At 38.9% G+C, this 15090-nt stretch overlaps 1 protein-coding gene across 8 annotated transcripts in view; it reads left to right on the top strand.

Moving 5' to 3' along the window:
• ATXN7 (ataxin 7) overlaps nucleotides 1-15090 on the top strand; it is a 160118-nt gene that overhangs the window by 109548 nt on the left and 35480 nt on the right. For 2 of the 8 annotated variants that reach the window (XM_053600834.1, XM_053600833.1), the window contains exon 1: nucleotides 10398-10676. The exons of the other annotated variants lie outside the window; for them this stretch is intronic. In XM_053600834.1, the coding sequence (XP_053456809.1) occupies nucleotides 10610-10676 (67 nt within the window). In that variant the 5' untranslated portion in view covers nucleotides 10398-10609. Of the gene's footprint in view, nucleotides 1-10397; nucleotides 10677-15090 lie in introns of those variants that run through there. 8 annotated transcript variants of the gene reach the window in all.

Below are 15090 nucleotides of genomic sequence, written 5' to 3'. Positions count from 1 at the left end.
ATGCTGGGGAATGATAGCCACTCCATGTTTTGGGAAACACCAGCTTAAGCTTTTGTATTTCTTTTCCTCTTTTTAAGGAGCTATCTACTGAGGCCAATCCTCATTCTAGGAAATACCAAACTTTGAAAGCAGAATTCTACAACCTCATGTTGATCTGCAAAAAAGATCACTGAAGACTAATACCCTTTGTCATTATTGATTTCTATCATCTATTGAACCACTGTGAGTGGCATGCAAGTCTGCTGGTAGGGCTTTGGTACAAAACCCTTTCTCTCAAATCTCTGTTCAAAAATGGAAATGTATAAATCTGGGGTTTTCATGTCTTTATGAAAGTAACTTTCACACAGAAAAACTGCTGTGATCTTATAGCTTTCTCTACTTGCAGATATCACAAATACTGTAAAATTGACAGCCAGAATAAATTCTATTTTCTAAAATGTCATTTTTATCAGAGGATGGGTAAATTCTTTATACTCATATGAGAAATTACTCATACTTTTTTGAGCTAATTAATGGGTTTCAGAGAATGTTAGTAGTGAAGAGCAAAATGGGCTCTTACATCTAGAAGATCTGATGGGCTGGTTTTGGCAAAAATGCTGGTTCTCATTGTTAACATTTCACATAGTTGTGACCTGTGACCAACTATTGCCATAATATAATTTAAGCTAATTGCATCACAAAGCAGTGGTTTTGTTATTTAATAAAGATGACACACACTATTTAATAAAGAACACACGCCCCTTTTGCTTATCTGATTGACTTAAGACCTGCAAAATAACAGCTTCAGGAATCTTTTAAATGCATTGTTCTATTTGACTATTAAGTAGCACTTTTAGATAAAGTAAATGTGTTTCCTTTTTCTCTCAGGTGTGCTAAATTTGGCCATTATTTTTTTATAATCTGGGCCTTTTTATACTTTATAACTTTCAGTAATAGTTAATTGTTTTAGAATTGGCATTCATTTAAAAATCCACTAGTGACTTTTGGCGGGGTGCATCTGGGGAGACAGGGTCTTGCTCTGTTTGTTGCCCAGGCTAGAGTGTGGAGGTACGAACATAACTCAGTGCAACCTGAAATTCCTGGGTTCAAGTAATCTTACTGTCTCAGCCATGAGCTAGGACATGCCACATGCCAGGCTAGCGGGTTTTTTGGGAGAAGGTTTTTTTGTTTTTATTTTTTTTCTGTAGAGTCTCTGTATGTTGCCCACCTGCTTGGTCTCAAACTTGTGACCTTAAGTAATCCTCTTGCCCTATCCTCCCAAAGTGCTATGATTATAGGCAGGAGCCACAGTGCCCAGCCACTAATAACAACCTTTAATAGTTCTTGGTGATTTACAAAGCATTTTTCCTGGGGTTTTTTTTTTTTTGCAGTTTGGCCAGGGTTGGGTTGGAACCCGCCACCCTCTGTATATGAGGCTGGCGTCCTACTCACTGAGCCATAGGCACTGCCCTTATTTACTGTTCTTTTTTTTTTTTTTTTTTTTACTGTTCTTAATGACCCACTGAGTGGATTTTATTCCCAGTTGACAGATCAAACTACTAAATTAAATTTTATTCATATGAATACAGTGTACCAAACAGGCCATCCTTTCCACCTACTAATACCTGCTTATTTTGTATATACATACATAATAAAAATGCATAGAGTTGAAAGAAAATCCAGAGGAGATACAGTGAATCTTGCGGGTTAGAAAATATTAGTGACAGATGATCTAGCTCAAGTAGAATTTTAAGTTTGCTTAGAGTACCTGGATTAGCACTGTAAACCTGTTACCTCAGAGAGAACATTTAGTAATTCAGAGATGTGATGATATTAGGTAGATATTTGATTTAGCATAGTCGTTGGAGTTCTCTTCCTCCAGTTCTACTTTCTTTAACTTTAAAGCATAGCAGCTATCCAAAGCCAAACTCCTCTTTTTGTATGAGCCTCATAATATTTTGTAAGGCTTCTTTGGAGAATTGGCTGACACATTTATTTCTGTTGTCAGTATAAAGACTAAAACTTGTTGCAGAGCAAAAAATACTTTGTTCTTTTGCTTCAGATACATATGTACATATACTACACCCACACCAGGCCTTTCTCCAGCAGTCAGGAATGAGCCAGGGAGGGAACTAATCAAAACAAACACCTGAAAACATAAATGATGTCAAGGTAGACATTAGTTTAATTCTGGAAGGAAATTCCAGGCCTTTGACCTAAACTCATCACTGACTAGCATGATGTGCAGTAAACATAGTGTACTCATTTTTTTCTTTACTACAAGCCAAATAATGTTAGTTAAAATTTTCAGATAGCTTTAGTACCTTCAGATAAAGGTCTGTTCTTTTCACAGCTAATAGTTTTATTTTTTTCTTAGTTGTATCATAACCAGATATCTTTAAGTGTTATTTATGCCATTTGTGAGAGCAACATTTAAATTTCTAGTAATAAAATATTGATTTTTATTTTTTTCCTCTTACTGACATCTATGTCTTTATTATATCTGTGTATTATATCATGATGGCACTGGTATTCATGCATTTAACAAATTTTTTTTCGGGTGCTTATTATATGCTAGGCATTGCTCGCCACTAAATTAGAAAAGCAATGTCTTTGATTTCATGCAGCTTATATTCATTCTGATTGTGGAAGATAGAGAAAGATGAAATCAGGTGAGATAAGGTTATTTCAAGTAGTGATCAAGCTAGAATAATGTGAGAGAGAAGCACTGGGGCAAGTCACTTTAGATAAGGCTACTCAAAGAAACCCTCTCTGAGGAATTGATATTTAAGCTCATGATGAAAGAGAGCCAAGCCCATTTGAAGATCTGGTGCATGAGTGTTTCACACAGAGGAACTAGCAAGTGCAAAAATCCTGGGAAATCTGCTTGGCAGAAAGGCCGGTGAGGATGCCGAAGAACAGTGTGCACGGAGGAAAGGAGTCTAGGTTGAAGTTGAAGAAAGAGAGGCCAAGGGCAGATGACACTGGGTCCTGCAAGCCACGACAGCCTTAAGGGTTAAAGTCACTGGAGAATTTTGTGCCAGGAGGTGTCACGATCTGATTTATGGTTGCTTTGTGGAACATAGTGGTCAAAGGTGGAGACCAGTTTGTGAGTTGCTTTGTACTAGGTAAGATGAGAATGAAACCTGGAGAGAAAGCTTGGGTTAGGATTATGGCAGCAGAGGCACAAGGTGCGGGCTGAATTGAAATCTGTGTCAGAAGTTTAAGGCCAGCAGGGCTTGCTGATGGGCTGGGAGAGTAAGGGAGGAGGAATGACTGGGGGGTTTTGGTTTAAGCAGCTGGATGCATTTATTGTAGCTTATGGATCAGAAGGTTGTTCTTTCCGTTTGTACATGGGCATTAATTTTAATGAGGTGCACTGACCTGAATGTGTTATTATCAGTCTTTAGACATTTCCCAAAGATCGTAGGGGAAAAAAATAAGTCTCGCAGTGATGCCCAGTTTGGGGGTCACTTTATTCTTTTCAATGTTTTGTTTGTTTGATTTTAATGTTATAGTACTCTAGTTAAGTAAGTCAGGAAACAAAAGAGAACATGTTCTTTCTCTTAGGACTGCTCATGTTGCATCGGTAACAAGAATATGTTGATTAAAAAATTAAAAACACATGTATTTTTGTTTTTAATTATTAAAGTAAAATACTTTGTAAAAGCAATTCAACAGTGATAAGAAGATAAACGCGTGGTCAGAAGGAGAAAGCTCCTTCGTCTTATCTTTCAGGAGTGCAGTTTGACACAGCCTTGGAAGGCTATGAATCCTGGACAAAATAATATTTACCTGTATGTTTTTCCCCCTTACACATATGAAAAATTGGATTTTCTATGAATTTGCCTTTTTAACTTAATAATTTATCTTACATACTTTGCTCTGTTAATGCATATGGCTCTCTTGTATTCTTTTTAAAGACTGCCTATTATTCCACTTTATTTATTCTTTTTTGTTTCTTGGCAATTTATTTGCTAGGCACTGCATTTTCTTCTTTCAACTTCTCCCCCCCCCCAAGTAGGTATTTTTCAGATTATTGCACATTTTTATTAAATGTTTTAAATTTTAGTAACGTGTGAGGTGTGTCTTTCCCGGAGAGGCACGTTTTTGTAGACAATCATGAATATGAGCAGTCATTCATTCATGAAGTTAATGTTACTGAAAATGCCAGCCCATCGTTTCCCCCAAAAACAAAGTATTTAATTTCTTTGTTTTTCTTATACTAATATTGTATAGCCCTATCCAGAGTCAAGTAGAGGAGAATTTTGTTTCATTTCTTTTTCCTTTTTTTTTTTTTTTTTTTTTTGAGACAGCGTCTCACCCTGGGTGAGTGCTGTGGCATCACAGCTCACAGCAACTGCAAACGCTTGGGCTCAAGTGATTCTCTTGCCTCTGCCTCCCAAGTAGCTGGGACTACAGACACCCACTACGACGCCAGGCTACTTTTTGGTTCTAGTTCTCAGTGTTGTTTGGCAGGCCTGGGCTAGATTCAAATCTGCCAGCTTCAGTGTATGTGGTTGGCGCCCTAGCTGCTGAGCTACAGGCACCTAGCCTTTGTTTCATTTCTAAAATTAATTAGTCTTAAAGAATGTGATGCAAGCATAAAACTTTGTAACTCTCAGGCTTTGCTTATATTCGAGATTGGAATATTCCACTTTATTAATGGAGTTTAACCAGTCCTTTATTGGTGGACACTTGGATTTTTAGTATTGTATTACTATGTACAGTACTTTAAAGACTGTTTTACTTTGGGAATATATGTCAGTATTTCATCATATCAATTCTTCACATGGAGGCTGGTCACAGCTACCCTCTAGGTTTGTACTACTCTGATTTAATAAACTACTTCAGTGTTCTGATTTGGGTCACCAGAACAAGGGAGTGAAAATCTGAGTATTTGACAGCGTCAATAAATACATATAAATTGTTCATTGTGTATTTGTATATATCAATATGTATCAAAACATCTATAAATATACAACTCTTTGTTATAGCTTAATAAAATAGGGTAAGTATTTGGAATTCTTTTGTAAAAACAGGCTTTATTAAAAACTAAACAAGAAATTAATATAAAAAAGAAATTAATATTTTTAAAATATATATAAATTACTGATTTTCACCACTGCTACTCTTGTGTCCTACATATAGCAGTCATTAGCTTTGTAAGTTGGCTGTGCTTCAGATTTTAAAGGCAGAATTTCAGTATTTAAATCCGTATTTTAGTTATATTTGCAAAAAAGAAGTTTTTCCTGACAGTCATTTCGTAAAACTGATTTGCATGTTGTCTGTTTAAGGTACACACACCTGCTACTCCAGCCCTATTAAGCTGTGGTCTTACATCTGACCAGAAGAGGGAGTGTTTTTCACTTCTTTATACTATAGCACCTACTACTTGGCTGGAAATGTTTGTGCTAGTCCAAGCCCTTCAAAAAAATTGGTTTGGAGCAAGGGGACACTAGCTAAGTTGAGCTTCTTCCCTCACTCCACACTGTGTGTGTGCTCAAATCCTGGTCTTTAGGGTTACTTCTACATTTTCTTTTTAAGATAACAGTTCTCAAAAGAAACCTCAGAGTAACTTACACCTTTTCACATTGTGTGTTCAAAAGTTAAAAAAAAAAAAAAAAAAAAAAGATCGGAGAAGGTAATTATTTCAGTTTAAAATAAATTAAAATACAAGCAGTAAGAGCCTAATCACACAAGATAGAATTTTTGATTTGTATTCTTTTCAGGTCAAAAAAGAAAAACCTCTTTGGAGGTTTCATTTCCTTTTATGCTTGATACCTTAAAAAAGATTGTTAGAACTCCTAATACTAAAAAATTTCTAGTAAGCTTTAGAAGGTGAGGGTATTGTTTAGCCAAACTGACTAGTAGGCTTTTTTCTGTGTGATTCCTAACTGTGCTTCTTTGTGCTACTGGAACCTCGACTTTAGCAAACAAATGAAAGAAATAATACAATCAGAATATACTTGTTTGATGTAATACGAAAATTGCATGCTTCTTAAATTTTTCTTCTGCTCTCTTCACAGTGCATTTTTACAATAAAAAATTGTCAAACCAGTTTCTTCATAGATTTTTTTTATTGGCCCATGCATATATTAAATATACACACCTCCCAGTGTATTTTTGCATAAATACACAATGTCTCATTGCAAACATACTATTACATTTTTAGTCCAGCCTGCATTGTCTCTTTCTGCCTCTCACCTTCTCCAGCTATCATAGTCCTCTCTCTCCTGTAAGCCGTAGTACGGTCTTAATACATAATTTATGCATCTTCTATATGTCTCTCATGCTCATAACACTATATCGACATATAGAATCATGTATTTTTTTTAGTAGGGGGTTTTGGTAGTAGTTTTACCCCTTCTATTTTGCACATTTTTTGTTTTCTACTCAACAGTACCTCATGGAAATCCCTCCACATTCCTGGATAACATGAACCCCCTCTTTTTAAAGGCGGCACACTGCTCTAAGACGTGGCTGTGCTGTGGCTCCCTTAGGCATGCTCTCTGTGGACAGTCACTTTGTTACTTACTTTTTGCCTCAGAATAAAATAGTAGCCACTGTGCTTATGTATCTTCAACTACTGGTGGTTTGGTTTCTATAGGGTAGCATCTTAGGTAGCAGTTCCTAGATCAGAAAGATCAGTTCTTTGCAGTGTTAATACCTGCTGCTAGATTGCTGTCCAAAAAGGCTGCTGTACTTTGTGTATCCACCAGCTATATATGAAAGACATCAGGAGTAGCTGTTGTCTTTATTTTTTCAAGCTTCTGTTTATTTTTCTAAAGCCTCTTTGATTTTCTTAAACACACAAATATGACTACTTTTAATTTGAAGGAAATTTCTCCAACAAGCACAAACTTGTTTCATTATTAATATTGCAAATATCTTCTAGGTCTGGATAATACTTAATAATATGAGATGAAGAGATCTTTCAAAATGAGTAGGGATTTTTTTAAATATTCATTTAAACAGTTACCTGCACTTTCCCTGGCATCTGAGAGAAATTTCTACTCCTTCTTCGTGGAATTTGTGGATGAAATCTAGGTCTCTTAGTCTGGGATTCCTCTCTGCAAAATGTGTAGCTTCCAAAGGATAACAATTTCATGTGAAATGCAGGGCCAAAGAAAACTGTTACCTTATTTCTGATCTCACTATCCTTCCTACGTTTTGTGTAATTGGTTGCCTTTTAGCAGTATTAATTTTGTGTATCAGATAATAACTGGGCTGAGGTCAGACCCTGCTTATGACAAAGCCTGTGTAAATCAGGTCATGAAGATGTATTTTATTTGCCCTCTTTCCACACATGAAGTGTGGCTGAACCTTGAAAAGCCATCCATCAAACAATCAGATGATGCCGGCTAAAGGAAGGCTCTGATGCATGTTTCTAACCCAGGTGAATTATTCAGATAGAAACTTCATCTCCCCTCTCTCCTAATCCAGCATGAGTACCTAATGAGCGCTGGATAATAACAGCAACGTTTCTTGGTGAAGCTGATCTGATCCTGGATAGCAGGGTTCCAGATCCACAGCTGAATGAATTACTTGGTATTTCCAACTTTGAAAATGTTTTTTCCCCTTTTAAGTGCTCCTTGGCAGTAGGTAAGGAATGTGAAAGCTCCTCTAAGTGCCAATTAAGGCCAATTATAACTCGCCTGGCCTGCTGAGACAGTGGAGTGGAGTTAGTGGAGACTTGTGTTCCTGCAAAATGGAGAACTGGTTGTCACTGATGACAGGAACGTGGTATTTCGTAACTGTCAACAGCTAGTTCGTTGACCTACAGAATACCAAATGACACCTTTGCTGGCTTTTCCATTTAGGAAATCCTAAGATTTGTGGAGTACTGGACTGATTTCTGTAGTAGGAACCTCTCTTTTTCTCTGTCGTACTGTTTAACTCTTCTTGCCCTTCATGTGATGTTGTCCTTCCAGTTTCTTCACAGTTGTAATCATAATAGCTAACACTGAACATTTAAGAAGTGCTGGGCATTGTATTACATATGTTGTTATCTCCATTACACTACACCCTAACCCTGTGGGAGGAGGCGATTTCAGCTCCCAGGTGAGGACAGGCGTCTCTTACCCACAGCTACACAACCAGAAGCGCTCAGACTTTAGGCCGGCAACCCCCCTTGAGCTCCAAACCCTTGCCTCCCTCTTTCTTTCTGCTAGCTTGCTGCTTTGCTTCAAGTGGGCTCATTCATAGAAGAGTTTTTTTCCCCCAGCTGCTCGGGAGGCTGAGGCAAGAGAATCGCGTAAGCCCAAGAGTTAGAGGTTGCTGTGAGCCGTGTGACGCCACGGCACTCTACCCGAGGGCGGTACAGTGCGACTCTGTCTCTACAAAAAAAAAAAGAAGAGTTTTTTTTCCCCTAAGAAGAAAGAAATCTGACTGTATCTTAGACCTAGACACTTATGTATGAGCCTACACTGGGAGATTTAATATCAAAATAAACTATTTGGCTAGAATAATGGGAAATGGTTTGAAAAAAATAACTTTCTGAGCAGAACAAGCAGTATTTGCTTAAACATTTTTTTCATGGTATTAAGAGAGGCATATGTACATGTTTAAAGCTATGAGCTTTATTCCCAGTTTTCATGCATTTGTATATTTTCTTAGTGTATAAAATTATATCTTCCTGGCTTATACTACTATCTTTCCCTTTTCCTATGTAAGTCTTAAAAAATTCAAATTGTTTCTTTCTAGTATCTATGTGAGCTTAAGTACAGAGGTTTGTTTGTAGCATTTTAAGCACATTTGCTAAATTTTCATTAGGGTTACAGAAAAACTTCACTGACACCAGAAGTTGTCATGGATTGCCTGGTTCTCATAATGACTTTTCCCCTGCTGATACTATCACCATGTACAAAAGAGAACATTAGAATAGTAAGCATTTGTGCTAAGAGTCCAGCGAGGACTCTTGGTGTCCTGTCCGACACCAGGTTCAGTGACATGGAACCGAGGCTTAGCCTGAGAAGGGTCATCTTACTCCATTTCTGTTCTGCTACTGATGATATCAAGGAAACTTCTCAGTTGCACATCAGGGAGGGCAGGAGAGGTGCAATGAGTAACACCATAACCTATGACAATCAGTTTTTACAGCCATGGAATTTTTTTTTTCTAGCTTAAAAAATGGATCAGTGAACTTTTAAAAAGGTCTGGGAGAACTGCCGTCAGCTTGTGCTTCTAAGACTTGCCGATGGCCCTTCCTTTGTGTTCTTCTAGTGCAGTGGTTCTCAACCTTCCTCATGCCGTGGCCCACAGGCTGAGAACTGCTATTCTAGTGTCTTTGAAGGGGCACCACAGTTTTGGATTGTATGTATACATGTATGACTGCAAGAAAAATAGCTGGGCGTTGTGGCAGGCGCCTGTAGTCCCAGCTACTCAGGAGGCTGAGGTAAGAGAATCACCTAAGCCCAGGAGTTGGAGGTTGCTGTGAGCTGTGTGAGGCCACAGCACTCTTACCGAGGGCGATGAAGTGAGACTCTGTCTCTACACACACAAAAAAAAAATCCCCTTAGACATTGCTGACATGATTGGAATCTGAATGCTTGCTGTGAACAGAGAGCAGTATAGCTACTGTTCTCTGTTTTGAAGCCAATTTAGAATTTGTGTTTTGTCTGATGGAAACTGTTTCCGTGCCTCAGAACTCTTTCCCACCCCTTCCAGACCAAATTATTTCCACACATGCAATTCATAACTTTCTCAAATATACAGTGTGTGGTGAATGGGATTCTGTAGAGGAATCTTTTTTCCTCCTCTTGACCTTTAAAGGAGTTCATTCTACACCATCAGCATTTAAGCCATTATTTTCATAAAACTCAGATCAGTTGGCAGTTTTTTCCCTGTTTGACAATAAGATTTGTCCATTGCCCCAAGAGGAAATATAATAGCGGCTGAGACGGGAACAGCCAGACCAGGAGGACACTGTTAACAAGGAGCTGCTCAGTTAGAGAAATACTTGGTTAAAAATATAAGAGTTCCCCAATTTTAGTCAATCCTCTAGTGATCAAACACCAAACTCTGTGGACAATCAGGTGGATATAAAAATATACATATTTCACAAATATGTACAAAAAGTGGGTTAAGATTTTTTTTATTAGATATAGGAAGGAAAATTATGCTTCACTATAATAAACGTTTGGTAAAGATAAATAGTATAGGGGAAATCAAATGTGGAAAAAGCCTGCTAATATTTATAGAAATGTTTAGCTTGAAGACGTCTAGGCTCTGAAACTTAAGATGTAGGTTTTTTAATGAATCAAAACGAATTTTCTAATATACCTGGCATTAGCCATGCCAGTTCAAAGGTATTTAGAGTGTAAATAATTCACATTTTAGCAGGTTAAATTTATAAATTCCATCTTCCCCAGTTTTGGCAGGTTGCCTTTCAAATGGAAGAATTTACACCAGCCAGGACGCCTTGTATGACCATATTAGTTGAAATTAGACTCCACCCCCTGTTTTCTGTTGATCTGCCAGGACCTTTGTAATTCAAGTGCTTTTTACAGTAGTAGCAAATGTTACATAAGCCCAAACATGGAGCATATTTGGAGTTGGTGGGCAGACTCAAATCATGATGCAAGCCTGCAGTAGCAAGTGTGCAATGAAGCATAACCAAATTCTGTGAATGGAAGGTAACAAGATGCCTCTCCAGAGCAGCCCTGCTTCTGCGCAAGGACTGAGAGCTCGACTGGGTAAGTTTTCCGAGGCAGTTCTCAGAGACTGGGCTTGGCTCAGGGCCCAGTTCTAGATGAGCCTGGGTAAGGTGGGTTAGGTCGTTGCTGATATTGTGGAGGACCAAGCAGAGTTGGCAAGAGTTCGTTGGTGCAGGCCTTTTTCCTCCTGGCGTTTTGTCCTGCTCTGCCAGCAGTCCAGAAGGGGCACAAGGGGTGGAGGGAGGGAGCTCTGTAGAGGTAGGGGATCAGAGTGGGTAATCGCAGCAGGAGGGATTAGCTGCAGCAAGCTGTCCACAGGAGCCATTCTGAAATGTCATTTGAGTGATCTGGCCAAAGTTCAAAGGCAGACAGGAGCCGAGTTTGCTATTAACTCCAACAAAATGCTGAGGTTTGCACCAAACAATTCTCATATCTCAAAACAAGGAGAAGCATTGGTTATGTTGCTCTGTAAAAATGGAGGGACATTGAAACATGCTTTAACTGTTTATTTTTTATCTTGTGGTAAGTGAGGTTTCATGACAGGCAGTTCTCGAGTATTTCCTGTAGAATGTGTTTGAAAGCTGTTTTGTCAGATATTTCAAATCCATAGCAAAGTTTCTAACAGAACATGGTGTCAAGAGGAAGAACAACTTCGAAATACAAACAGTAACCCTAGGAACTTAAATTGAGTGTATAAAAATTTAATTATGGATTCACTGTCAGACAAGATAGTTTTTTCGGTTGTGTTAACAAGGTAGCCAGAGCTAAGCTGATTTTACTGGGTATTTGGGAAGGCTGTTCGCAGGGTTTCCTTACCTATCTCATGACTTCTGTCTAATGTAGGAAAGTGAGGTGACAACTGGCAGAGCAGGACAAACTGAATTAGTTTTCACTGAATTCGGATTTCATGCCTTCTACACTAAAGAGCTTGACCAGATGGTTTGAGGTCAAAATTTAGCTCGCCTGTGGGCCTTTAAATACAAATAGATCTTGAACCTTTAATCAAATTGCTGTTAATTCCTTATAATTGATTTTTCTAAAAACTCTCATCAGGCAGTTTCAGTTTTGCTGTTTCTGATTTCGTTTTTGCATATCAATTCCCATGTTTTACTCATTTGTTGACAGCTCTGGCCTGCAGGTGGAGCAGATACTGTTTCTTTCCTCAGAAAACAAACACGTGTTGCAGACTCATTGAAAACATTGCTGTCCTTAAGTAATTAGTCACCCATTCCTTATTAGTAGAGTGTATAATGAAGGAGGCTTTTATAGGCTATATTCTGAGCATGAGATTTTTGTTATTCCCATGTTCTGGTCTCGGGTCTTCTCCCCTGCTGCTCCTAGAATAAACTGAAATAAAAAGGATATAAAACTAGTGGGGAAATGACAGTAAGGATTGTGGCTGATAAGCTCAGTCCAGCATTTTTCAGCAGATGCACTGTGGAGCTGCTGTTCTTCCCTGGCCTGGGGGGGAGGGGGGTTGTGCTCCTTATTGGAGTTCCTACACAGAAGTTGCAATTTTTTTTTTTTTAATAAACAAAAACAAGACAACACTAATTTGAGTTTTACCAGTTTTTTTCCTAATGCCGCAACCCTTTATTTATTTATTTTTATTGTTAAATCATAGCTGTGTACATTAGTGCAATCGCCTGTACCCATTCTAAGATGCACCACAGATGTGGCCCCACCCATTACCCTCCCTCTACCAAAACATCCCCCCTCCCTTTCCCTTCCCCTTCCTTGGCCCTTGCCCCATAGTCTTGTGCTATAGTTGGGTTATAGTCTTCATGTGAAAGCTATAATTTAGCTTCATAGTAGGGCTGAGTACATTGGATACTTTTTCTTCCATTCCTGAGATACTTTGCTAAGAAGAATATGTTCCAGCTCCATCCATGTAAACATGAAAGAGGTAAAGTCTCCATCTTTCTTTAAGGCTGCATAGTATTCCATGGTATACATGTACCACAATTTGCTAGTCCATTTGTGGGTCGATGGGCACTTGGGCTTCTTCCATGACTTAGCGATTATGAGTTGGACTGCAATGAACATTCTGGTGCAGATGTCTTTGTTATATTGTGACTTTTGGTCTTCTGGGTAAAAACCTAGTAAAGGAATTATAGGATCGAATGGCAGGTCTATTTTTAGGTCTCTAAGTATTCTCCAAACATCCTTCCAGAAGGAACGTATTAGTGGGCATTCCCACCATACCAGTTTTTTTTTTATTCTCTCTTTCCCTGTGTGTATATGTAAAAATTGGAGTGGTAAAGGAATAATTTTTTTTTTTTTTTTTTTGAGACAGAGCCTCAAGCTGTCGTCCTGGGTAAAGTGCCATGGCATCACAGCTCATAGCAACCTTCAACTCCTGGGTTTAAGTGATTGTCTTGCCTCAGCCTCCCAAGTAGCTGGGACTGCAGGCGCATACCATAACACCCAGCTACTTTTTTTTGGTCATTGTTGCTTGGTAGGCCCAGGCTGGATTTGAACCTGCCGGCTCTGGTGTATGTGCCTAGCACCTTAGCCTCTTGAGCTACAGGCTCGGAGCCAGGGCATAATTTTTTAAACTTTTTTTTGTTTTGTTTTGTATTTTGATGATGGACCTGTATCTTTCATTTGGGAAAAACTGTGACCCTAGACCCAAAATGTGGCTACAGAGATGGGTTGTGTAAAGACTGAGTTGGTTTGATGCTTGAATTACACACGGTATCAACATTTTGGCAGTCTAAACTTATAATGGTAAATTGCTGAAATTGTAGAGAAACAGAAGATTAAATCTAAACTAGACACTGGTGGATTTTTGGTTTAGGCGCTTTTTTTTTTTTTTTCTTTTCTTGGTACTTGAAGAATAGAAACATTTCAAGTGAATGATGGCATGGAGACACGGAGTGAAATTTTACAAAATGATGTACATTGCTGAGATGGTGAGATCATGTTTGTTTCAGGCAGGGTGATTGATGCTGTACTTGGGTAACGCTGCTTCCTGACAACAGCAGAGAGAAATCCTTACAGCTGTTAGCAGAGTAGAAGTGTCCCTAGTATGCTGTTCACTGCGGGAAAACGCTAGTCAGAAATGTTAACTGGAAGATCATGGGCAGCATAAACAGTTTGGTGGCTTTGTTTGCTCAAAGCCGTAGCAGTCTTTCCCCCCCAAAGATACTTTCTTTGAGAGAGAGGGGCTGAGAATGTGTGTGTGTTTGAGAGGGTGATGACCCTCAGGTTAAAAGTCTGTGCCTTAAACAGGGTTGCAAGGGCATAGGAAAGGCACCCTTCAAGAAATGAACTGATACTCAGACCATTCAACTTTCCTTAAGACAAGTTGTCTTATGACAGTCTCAGGAAAAAAAGATGTTATATTACAGCTGAGGCTATCAGCTGTTACAGCTTTCAGTACCCCCCCCCCATTTTCTCTACCATTCCATCTCTTTCAGTTAAAGCATTTGTATTTTTTAAGAAGCCTTTTTACCAATGTTTGCAAAGAACTATAAAGAAAAGCAGGCAGGGAATGAGTATTCCCCAGATACTCAATAAGTTTTCCATATTTCTCACATACTTGAAAGCAAAGTTCAGAAAGAACCAGTCCCCTTGGGAAGAATTCCTGGCAAGAGGATTATTTGAGGTTGCCATATTTTTGCTCCGTTCTTAGCAACATTATTTACAAGCCATTCACGCCTGCCCCTTCCCCCACAAGAGTGGAGTTCTCCCTTGTAATCTGCCCTTTGTGATCTGCTCTCTGTGATGCAGCCAGTGTGAATGGCTGTGCTGCAGTGTGTTCCCTGCCCAGAGACGTGGAAATGCCAAGAGCCTCGAATACTTTAGTGGGGCCTTTATTTCTGTCATAAAGCACTGACTTGGAGAGCTTGATAATTTGATTATAGACTTTTGGTGAAAAGTTGTTTCAAGTGGCCCAAGTGCTGTAAATGACTCACTTTTCTACACAGTCCCCTTATATTTTAATTTAAAAGCACCTTCACATCAGAGGGAGGAAAAAAATTGCATTTGGCAGAGATAGCAGTTGGAGACTAATTTGTTAGGGCAGTCAGTTTGAAATCATCCTTTTCAGTTAAATCTCTCTAGTGGAAGTGATGCGAAGTGCTTTGTGGTGTAAAGACTTTTTCTTTCTCAGTGTTTTCCAGAGCCATTTGTAACCCACCTAAGCATGCTCTAAAGCTGCCTCCCAGCCCCAATTTTGGCAGATTGTCCTTTGAGGAACTACATGTCAGAAGTCAGGTCTGGATCTCCCAATTTGAGATTCAAATGTTCTAGGGACGGTCCTACCAATTTGCTTCCTTTCAGCAATTAGATTCCACCTGCCTCTCTCTGGAATAGTTTCATCAAGTGCCTGGAGAACCCAAACAAATTAGATCAAAGAAAAAGCAGATTTAGGATTTCAAAGAACCTGTGCCACAGAAAGTGGATAAAATCGGACCATGTTTGCTGATCAGGCACATGTGAGTGCTTT

Source organism: Nycticebus coucang, chromosome 8 (assembly GCF_027406575.1).
Source record: "Nycticebus coucang isolate mNycCou1 chromosome 8, mNycCou1.pri, whole genome shotgun sequence".
NCBI classification, from domain to species: domain Eukaryota; kingdom Metazoa; phylum Chordata; class Mammalia; order Primates; family Lorisidae; genus Nycticebus; species Nycticebus coucang.
The sequence above is the reverse complement of the archived record's forward strand: the minus strand, read 5'-3'. Positions and strand labels throughout refer to the sequence as shown.